The following is a 10,826-nucleotide window of genomic DNA, read 5'->3' on the forward strand; positions in this document are numbered from 1 at the left end:
CACCATATGAATGATTTTTATCTCTATGTATGGGATGTATATTGAAATATGAAATCTTGTGGTCTATTGTTACGATTTGATATATATAGGTTAAACCTATAACTCACCAACATTTTTGTTGACGTTTTAAGCATGTTTATTCTCAGGTGATTATTAAGAGCTTCCGTTTTCGCATACTTAAATAAGGACAAGATTTGGAGTCCATGCTTGTATGATATTGTGTAAAAACTGCATTCAAGAAACTTATTTCGTTGTAACATATTTGTATTGTAAACCATTATGTAATAGTCGTGTGTAAACAGGATATTTTAGATTATCATTATTTGATAATCTACGTAAAGCTTTTTAAACCTTTATTGATGAAATAAAGGTTATGGTTTGTTTTAGAATGAATGCAGTCTTTGAAAAACATCTCATATAGAGGTCAAAACCTCGCAACGAAATCAATTAATATGGAACATTTTTAATCAATAAGAACGGGACATTTCAGATGGTGGGGTTGTGAGGACCATGTTGTATGATTAGTGATGCGATAGCCGTGTTTCGCTCACATGTTGCTACGGGTGTGACGATAGTCGATTTTGTACACCTTGGGATTTACGTTACCATAGTCGTTTTGGGCGTTATCAGTCTTAACCGTTTGTTATGATGTTACGGTAGTTGCGTATCGGTCGTATTACGCACTACAAGGGATGTATAGTGATTGGTGTTATCCGTAAGGATTCGTTTGGTTCGGTCTTCATCGCTTCGGGTTGTTGACCTTAGGTTGAGACTTGGTTGTTATTAGCGTCGTACTCGGTAAGGGTATGCTAAGGAATTGATATCTCGATATGAGATTGGTTGAGTTTTCCCGATGTAAGGGATTGAGTTAGTTTTAGTGCTCGGATTGTGGAATTTGATAAATCGCGGGTGACGATTTAGCTGTTAAGGGTAACTCTTTGAGAAGAATTGTCTAAGGGATCGTTGTAGACTTTGGTTGTTGCGTGTATTGTACGTCTCAAGATGCGATCAAGTGTGTAATTTGCCATTGGATTAACCATCGGGTTAGCGAATTTGTGGTAGGAGTCGGTTTGAAATGCATGTTCGACGACCATTGAGTGTGGGTCCGTTTGGGTTCGTGACTAGGATCACGAGGACGTGATCGAATCTAAGTGGGGGAGAGTTGTAACACCCCGTTTTTCCCGTATATGATTTATAGGTGTATTGTGTATGTACGATAGGCGTATGAAGGGTTCGGGACATGTTCGGGTGTTGAGGTCTTGTATGCAAGAAAATGACTCAGATCACGCTGTGTGTCGCGGCGCGACAAATGAGGCCGCGGCACGGCAATTAACTGGAAATTAGATCAGAATTCCAACAAAAAATGATCCCAGACTTAGGCAAATGTCGCGGCGCGACATTTAAGTCCGCGGCGCGGCAATGTGGGCGAACTAGTTCCTGTTTTTGCAATATTTAGGTAAAGTGAGGGGCATTTTGGTCTTTTCGCGTTTGAACCAGATTGAGATCTTAAATCTCATCCACTCCTTTCATTTCCTAATTTCTTTTCCCTTTTCATTTCATTTTCCTCTCAAAAACTCAAACACCCAATTGGATTCAAACGGATTTTTGGAAAGGAAGAAACGGGATTTGATCTTTGGCGTAGTTGACAAGTTTGTTCTCCTCGTTCTTGGCTACACGGTGATACTAGTGGTAAGCTCTAACTCCGAATTTCATTTTCGTGTTCATCATTCAAATTTGGGGCTTTTGATTGTATGATTCATAGGTGAAACCCATTTAGTTGTTAATTGGAGATTAACACCAATATTCGGATTTATTGTTGTTAAAGGCGGGTTTTGGGTTGGTTAATGATTTAACCATGTTTACGACTTGTAAATGGTGTACAATCACTAGCATTAGTGATTATTGGTGTTTTGGAGACTTTTAGGGTTTTCGTGGTTGACTAATTTTGACTAGAGTCAAAATTAGGGTTTGTTGAGGACTATGACCCGAATGTCGATTCGACGAGGTTTGTAAACTTAAAATGGATTAAGTTAAAGTATAAAACCGAGTTAAATATGTTTTGGTGTCAAAACTTGTAATTGGTGAGATTTTGACTTTATGGGTCAAAATTAGGGTTTATGGACGATTTTGAGAACGATAAGTGTTTAACACTTGTGTTCGGGTTTAATTGGCATATTAGGACCATTATCACTTGTGTCAGTGATTATTGGTTAGTTTGGGCACGGTTTGTGCTTGGAAGTGCAATTGGGTCGAAATTGCACTAAGGGTCGAATTGGGTTGGTTTGTAAATCCATCCTAATTGTGTTGTGGTATTTATGATAATGGAATAGGTACATTCCTTCGGCGAGTTGCGGATTATTCGGAAGCATTCATCAAGGCGACAAGGTGAGTGTTAATATCCTATATGCATATGTATGTGTAGGATGGGTGCGGGTCGGGTGAAGTGATTCTCGGCTATAGAGCTCACTTCACATATAGGTGGATTGATGGACTTGTGTATAGGTCCAATTGGCACGTTTGTGCATTTTGGTTGACCACCCTTGGCGAGGTACACGCTTGTGTGTACGTTATCACACGTGGTTGTGATTTGGATGTTATAACCCCAATGGCTAAGGGTTGATATTGTTGAGAAGTGAATCGCGTGTAGTTCGGATTCACGATGACTCGTGTAGTTCGGTCATCTTATTAAGGTAGTAATCTCGTGTAGTTTCGGATTACTAAGGCTCGTGTAGTTCGGCCAACCTCGATGTTACGAAGATAGTAATCTCGTGTGGGTTCGGATTACTAAGGCTCGTGTAGCTCGGCCAATCTTCATTGTGGCGTTTGGTATTCGGTAATGGGTTAAGGGGTTAACCTTATTCGTTTTATATTGTTATATATATTATTGTAATGTTGTGTTGTAGCTAACCCTCCGGGTGTAGCTTATTGGCGTTGTTCACATCTTCGTTGGTGAACTTACACTTTGTTGATATCTTTAGCTTGTTGCTTAGAGATAGTACGTTATGCTTAGTATAGTTGCCTTATACATGGATGCTTCGGTATGCGTTATTTGATATTTGTGTGGCGTGTCCATTTTATACATATATATGTATGTAGTATATTTTCATTCACTAAGCGTTAGCTTACCCTCTCGTTGTTGCTATTTTTATAGGATCGCATGCATGGCGGCTCGGGTAAGCTTGGGAATTAGAGATCTTGGATAGATTGCTTTAGAAGATCTTGCTTTTGTATTCGATTAGGATTTGAGTAGCGTAGTCCCAAATCACCATGCTCGGTTTTGGTTGGAAACTAAACTAGTCGGGTCGTGTATGTCCGTTTGGACAATTAATCAATGTATTAAATGTTTTAAGGTTTATTAAACCTTCTATTGTATTAAAGATGTTTATGGAAACACAATTGGGACCTAAAGTATTATTTAACGCGTATTAAAAGGAAAAATTTTTATGGGCCGGTTTTAATACGGGTTGGGTTGTTTCAAAAGTCAAGTCAATATATGGTACTAGAAAATAGCATAGCAAGTAGAGTCAATGTATATCTCTGCAGAATAGGAAATCAGTTCCTAATATATCTCTTGTAATCTCGGATCCTTGCATTATATAAAGCAGAGGACTTTTATCAATAAACTCACGGATCATAATCCTTTAAAAAACACCGATCAAGCTGTTAAAACTGTACGAGTGTGCACATAAACTAATGCAACCAAAGGGACCTAGTTTGCTAATGTGAATAACCCGAGCCTTGCAAGAAACCAAAAGCTAGAAACCTTTGTCTTCGGCAAGGGAATCAAATCTAGAACGAAAAAAACAAAGAACTTCATAAATATATGAGAAACTTCAATCAAAAAATGAAGCCAAAAAAACTTACAAACATTACAAAAGCAACCGAGCTCAACTAAACAAAAAACCAAACTAGTGCTCACAAACTAAAACGAAAAAGCTAACAAACCAAATAAACAAGAAGCACCAAAATGACACAAGAGAAATTCGAAGAGGATTTCCAAAGATACAAGCAACAAAAGATTAGAGATCATCTCAGACTCGAGAGAAAGACACCATAAAACTAAGTGAGATCAAGTTAAAAGTGTTTAACAAAATCGACGAATTACCTCATTTCCGCTCCTTGGACCGGACACCTCTCTCTTTACTAACTTAAAAGATCATTTGCAATTATATATAACACACCTCAATGCAAAATTTTCGATTACATTTGTGGTCCAACGATAAGCAAAAATATTTTGATGATTAGTAATACCGACACATTTAATCTAGGGATGGTTTCTGTATTGTCCAAGCTGCATCGAAACTGAGAAATAATGAAACTAATTTTACAAATATCAAATATCGATAAGAACACACTATCTCGGTACCATTTCGGTAACAACATTTTCAGTACTATACCTCGTACCCATGTGTGTGTGTACTGATCATCTTTTACCCGTGTTTCGACATCCAAAATCTGTTATAGCGCGCGACGCGCTAGGAAGGCGTGCGACGCGCGGTATAACGAGGTTTTGGTTTTGTCATACTTTGCACCATTTAGCTTACCCAAGTTCAATTATACCCTAAATGATCTTTCTAACTCTTTACGAACGTATTCTCCACACACTCCAGATTCGTGTAGAGTATCAAATGATCACTTCCACTTTCAACCAAGTAAATCCAATACACTAAATAATGATTAAATTGATCACCAATAGGTTAGACCTCGTCAAATTCATTACCAACTTAATCAAGTGTCTCCAAGGTAGCAAGATGACACATTGAAGTTGGAAGAGGGCCCATCAAGAAATTATGTGAAAGATTAAGGGTTCTTAAATGATCTAAACTAGAAATTAAATCGGAGAAATTTTTTTATTTTATTATTATTATTTTTTTAAAGCAAAAGGACTTTATTAATAATTAAACGTAATTATGTATACACACTCTGGGCCGATCCATCGAAAGTACAAGGCCCCAAGTTCGACTAAATTGAATATACAACATTGGATCTTATGTACATGGAGTAGAGAGACTTCTAAAATCTTGATGTTTTGATGTAGACTCACGAATCTTAGCCAATGCCGGTGCGGTGGGTAGAGGACGAAACATAAAACCTGAAGTTTATTAACCATCGATTCCAATCTAGTAAAGATTTTTTTTGAGTCTATTACATATCTAGTAAAGATTTTTTTTGAGTCTATTACATATCCAGTTAAAACTGTGATTGAATGTCCAAGATGATTCTACTTGGTGACCATTCTTTTTCGTGACCATTCTTTTTCGAGAAAACTTTACAGTTTATGTTCTTCCATATCATGTATCCGCATGTCCATTTAGTTGCTTGCCATATAATTTTTCCCATCGAGGTGTTTGGAACGTTTTGAAATTCCATGAAAGCATCTTCAATGCTATAAAATGAGGGTGTTTGTTGGTTCCACCATGTTGGCAGTAAAGACCATATGATCACGGTTTTCGTGCATGCGATAAGTATATGGCACATGTTCTACCGTTAACTTTTTGTTAGCATACGGAATAAAAGGACCATTCTCAAAAGACTTGGAGGAAAAAACTATAATTCATCAGAAAAAAATTCACTCTCCATCACAACTAACATAATTAACCTTTTTAACTGTTAATTAGTGTCATTTTAACACTTCACGCTATAATTAATCAATAAATAAACACTATGTACTTTTTTCCCCTTTAAATGAGGACTTTAAGTGTAGTTCATGAGCATTAGCGTGATTATTTATACATTAAAAAAAAACTGAAGCAAGCAGAATTACATCTCAGATAAAACAAACCTAAACACAATAACACCAGATACACTAAACCTAGATAATAATACTAATTTGAGCTTGACAATAAACAAAACAATAAACCGACTTTTTTGACATCCAATCGATGGTCATTCGAGTCACGAAGCGAAAATGCTAAAGCCGAAGCGATTACTACAACTCAGACGAACGAACTGAAACTTTAAAACCTGAAATTATGCATGCAACTTGAGACATAAGTCCACCTCAAGAGTCGCACCATCCTCAAAGGCTCTGAATGAGCATATATCTGAACTCTATCGGGGTTATACTTGGTCTGTATTTTCTGACTAAAAACTGTAAGAACACACTTTTACTATCATCTTCTAATAACGGCTATGGACACATGTTAAAATTGTCTCCTTTTTTTTAAGGTTTGCTGGGAAGCATAGGAGTTTGGTATTGGTGAGTAGCATACATCAGGAACAAAAGTGGGAGTGTCAATTTGATGATGATTATGATTATGATGTTTCGGCCAACAGAGTCCTGATGCAGTTGGTGGTGAAGATATCTGTGGGACCGCCCACGATGACGAATCAGGAACCTGACCTAAGTAATCGTCTGCATCCAACTCGACCTCTAATGCTCTTAATATTGAGGAACAATGAGAGTTGGCCATCTTGCTACTATCAGCCTAGAAAATAACACTAACAAGATTAGTAACAGCGTAAATGTAGACCTTGAATACAAAAACTATCGCAATTTAAAGTAGTACAATAAACATGGCAAGATGGGCGGGTAGGGTTTTAAAAAGTCTGCTTTTAACCAGGGCCGAGACGAGTCTGATGGGGTTGAGTTGACACGCGAGCACTTTTTTGTCCAGTTTTTTCCTTTCTTCAATATACAGTAGCAACAACCATAATGAGAAGGTTGTATAGATTAGAAAAACGTTTTCAGGCGACTTTCAACCTTCGACCCATTTTCTTTTTTTAAGTTAAAGTTACAGTTGACCGGTTTAAGATAAATACAAACCAATAGTTGACCCACACAAACAAATGAGTCAAAATTGACACATGCTTTAACAAGGGAATCAGCAGAGATAAGAATGCAACTTACACAATAACATATGCATAAGATTTGAATAATACCTTTGCCGAGCCGTCATCAATGTAATTGTAATTCTGATTAACATCATTCAATCCAAAAAAATCATCAAACTGCCATTGTTGAATGCTTTCTGCTGATGAACCTAAAGGCAACTTAGGAGTTGCAAAGTTACCAGCTTCAGCAACTTGCACAGGTGAGATTTCATTGTGTTGACTGTTGGTGAACACTGGGCCAGTACCCGATAGTGATTCTGATGATTCAGTAGTTTTCTCGCATGGGGTTGACTTTGAAGACGGTGATGTAACAAGATCGGCAGTTTCAAGACCTATTTTGACTCCTGTAAGTAGAAACCGTTGGTGCGAAGAAACAAGATTATTGACTGTATGAATGGCAACATCACATTTCCTGCACAGTAAAGCCCTGTCTTCTAGACAAAAGAAATACCCATCTGTTTCCTTTATGACAGCAATACAAACAGGCTAGTAAGTACCAAATAGCATATAGTGTTACTCTCAACTTATACTAAAATAAGTCAAGAATACTAAAATAAGTCAAGAATATTCAGTTTTTGAAATTAAGTTGTCAAACATTCTATAAGAATAAATCTATTTGAGTCATCTAAAAGCATCTTGAAGTATATATCTATGTGTAATTGATATTAATCAAATAACCTTCTATTATCTGCTAAACTTTTGAGTCATGCTTGAACATGGTACTGGTTTAAGCATGACTCAAAGAAAATATTGTTTAGATGTTATTTCTGATTTTGGTATATTAGTCAGCAAACCTGCAATTACTCCTATGGAGTTTGTGATAGATATATACTTTGAAGATGCTTTTACATAAAACTTAATCTCAAGACCGAACACAGGTATTGAAGCTCTACCCCTAGTAGTTGATTATGTGTTAAAATTACTAAGGTAAGTCAAGTATATATGTGACTCTGTGCTTGGTCCCGTTGATTAGTAGCCAACTGAAGGCAGACACGTAATCACGATTTAAAACAAACGCAAAAAATAGATCTAAAATGGAGGCATATTTCTATGATTAACCTAATGATACAAAAGAATAAGGTGGCTTCAATTCTAAGCATATAGACTATTTATTCATCTTTGTTTAATGACATTGCAAAAAAATCATACGGAGTAACTTTCAAGCTCTTCCATATCATTAATAATTAATTCAATGACGTCACTAGATCATCTAAATTTTAATTTCTATAATAATTCAATCACTAGTGGTCGGGCGAGTCAGGCTCAAATCTTGTGTGGTCAGGGAAGAGTTTGAAAATGGTCAAGAATTTATCTGGTTAGAAGACGGGATAATTACCCACCCTCACGGGTAACACACTAACACGTGAGGAGGGGGAGGGTAACACGTGAGGCGAACAGGAAGAACCTCATCACTCACTCACAATCAGTAGGATAGATTTTACCTAATAACATTGATTGTGATTGCAACATCTTATTCTCCTACCAAAAACCCATAGATAGAACTCAATATTCTCACCTTGTGCTCATATACACAAAAGTCCAATAAGCACTTTATCATGAAAAAGAAAGTTCACTAAATTTGGAGTTTGGACTATCTACTGAATATTTTCCAAAGGCTGATAGATTTACTGATTTTTTATACAAATGAAAATATTAAACAGAAATTAACCGAGCCATAGGTCAAATAAAGTCAAATTTAATACATAAACCAAATTTATAAGGTAGTGTTCGAACATAATTACATAGATTAAGGATGACTTAAATAAAGACTTTTTTGCTCCGTTGGTCCTTCAATTATACACGAAATTGCAATCCGAGTCCCTCAATTTTTTTTGGATTTTCGAGTCCTTAAAATTGCAAAATTTTGCAATCCGAGTCCCTCCGTCTAAATTCCGTCTAAATTGGCCGTTAACCTTTGACATGTGCCATGCATGTGAGGGTAAAATCGTCTTTTTACTCTTTTATTCGACTTTTTTGCTTCGTTGGTCCTTCGTTTACACACAAAATTGCAATCCAAGTCCCTCAACTTTTTAATTCGAATTTTTATCTTTTTTTTTTTATCTTTAATTCATACTTTTTATATTAATGGTTTACAATTAGTATTTTGTATCAAAATCCGATGAAAAATTATTTTATAAGTTTTAAAGTCAAATTTGTATTTATTAACAATTAAAAACTAAAATTTAACAATATTATATCTATATGGTTTAATTATTAGTTAATAATTACAAATATTGAGAATTAATTTATCAAAGTTTTATCAGTTTAATAACATGTTTATAAGTATTTTTCTGATCAAAACTTAATTTATATAATTATATTACAGTTTATTAATTATTATTATTATTTATTAACCGAAACTAGGATAAATAAAGAATAAATAGTTAAAAATCGATTTTTATTATCATTAACTGATGAAAATTTGTAATATAATAGATCTGATGAAAACATAATTTTTATAAATTTATTTGATCAATTAAATAATTATTATGTATTTATTATTGAATCGGCTAGTATATATATAATGAAAAATCTATATAAATTGTTGTAAACCTTTAAAACAGTAAAAAATTTACAGAATGTAATTAACTTATAATAATTATTAGAATCGAAAATATAATTTACACATTATTTGGAATATTTATTCCTTATTTAGTTATATACCGAAATTGTTTAATTATTAGATAAATTGAATAAAAATAAAATTTACGGATAAACCACTTAGGAAAAAAATTTTGCTTCTTGATTTCGAATCCGAATGAACTTCAGATCTGTCGATGATGATTTGACGATGATTCGATGAAGATGATGACGATGGTGAACAAACAAGATGACGAACATGAACTAACAAGCGTTTTAAATCGGACAAACACTACCCATTCCTTGACGGCGATGCGAAGCGCCGGAGAAAGTTAGAAGAAGAATATGAGAGATGATGATGATAAAAAGTCGAAGTTAGATAAAAAGTATGAATTAAAGATAAAAAAAAAAAGATAAAAATTCGAATTAAAAAGTTGAGAGACTCGGATTGCAATTTTGTGTATAAACGAAGGACCAACGAAGGACCAAAGTCAAAGAAAAGAGTAAAAAGATGATTTTACCCTCACATGCATGGCACATGTCAAAGGTTAACGGCCAATTTAGACGGAAGTTAGACTGAGGGACTCGGATTGCAAAATTTTGCAATTTTAAGGACACGAAAATCTAAAAAAAACTTGAGGGACTCGGGTTGCAATTTCATGTATAATTGAAGGACCAACATAGAAAAAAGTCCTTAAATAAATTAATAATAATAACAATAACAATTAATTAACAACAAACAATTAAAAATCACAATAAGTTACAATCAACTGAAATTGGTATAGAGATAGATACCTGACAAATATCACACTTAGGCATGTGATTATTGGAATTAGAAAGAGGAACTCTCTGATGCTTACTAGCTAGCTTATTTGCAGCATGAACTTTCTCATCACAATTCCGGCATAACGCCGCCTCATCGGCGCAGCACAGCACCGTTGCCTCCGCCGTTTCACACACGTTACACTGTATCTTCATCTATCCTTCTTCAATTATTCAAATTGTATATTCTGGAACCCTAGAATTTGAGATCTAGTTTAGTACTTGATAAGCAGTGAAAATGAAGAGACAAAGGGGAATGTATTTGTTGAAGGGTGTAAAATAAATATACAGATTTTGGATGAATATGAGTTTTGAAGTAGGCGATAAATTTTGGTGATGAATTTTATGTGACACGTGGTAATATTTTACGTGGATGATTCATGAAGAAAATGGATTAGCTGGCTTTTTTACAGTTATTGATCAGATATTTTGTGCTTGCTGAGTGAGAGTGTGTCATAGCTCCTATAAATAGAAATATTTTATATTTTTACCTATAAAATGATGGTCAAATAACCAATAACCACCAACGAGCTTCTAGCTCAGTGGTACCCGATGCCTTTGATCCCTGGGCCCACAGTGGGGGAAGCTTT

At 35.2% G+C, this 10,826-nt stretch overlaps 1 protein-coding gene across 1 annotated transcript; it reads right to left on the reverse strand.

Annotated features, from left to right (window-relative positions):
* Positions 1 to 5,746: 5,746 nt before the first annotated feature.
* On the reverse strand, positions 5,747 to 10,495 carry LOC139872282 (B-box zinc finger protein 22-like). Its single transcript, XM_071860121.1, has 3 exons — positions 10,210 to 10,495; positions 6,883 to 7,296; positions 5,747 to 6,428 (listed from the first exon to the last, which is right to left on the reverse strand). The coding sequence occupies exons 1-3, from the start codon at positions 10,390 to 10,392 to the stop codon at positions 6,144 to 6,146; spliced, it is 882 nt and encodes a 293-aa protein (XP_071716222.1). The 5' UTR covers positions 10,393 to 10,495; the 3' UTR covers positions 5,747 to 6,143.
* Between the last annotated feature and the right edge of the window lie 331 nt (positions 10,496 to 10,826).

Source organism: Rutidosis leptorrhynchoides, chromosome 10 (assembly GCF_046630445.1).
Source record: "Rutidosis leptorrhynchoides isolate AG116_Rl617_1_P2 chromosome 10, CSIRO_AGI_Rlap_v1, whole genome shotgun sequence".
Classification (NCBI taxonomy): Eukaryota; Viridiplantae; Streptophyta; class Magnoliopsida; order Asterales; family Asteraceae; genus Rutidosis; species Rutidosis leptorrhynchoides.

Excerpts from the sequence above, each read along its gene's own strand:
- LOC139872282 (XM_071860121.1), bottom strand. The coding sequence starts at position 10,392 with ATGAAGATACAGTGTAACGTGTGTGAAACGGCGGAGGCAACGGTGCTG. Across the intron at positions 7,297-10,209 it reads CTAAGTGTGATATTTGTCAG|GAAACAGATGGGTATTTCTT; the intron begins GTATCTATCTCT and ends GCTGTCATAAAG. Across the intron at positions 6,429-6,882 it reads TTGATGACGGCTCGGCAAAG|GCTGATAGTAGCAAGATGGC; the intron begins GTATTATTCAAA and ends GTTATTTTCTAG.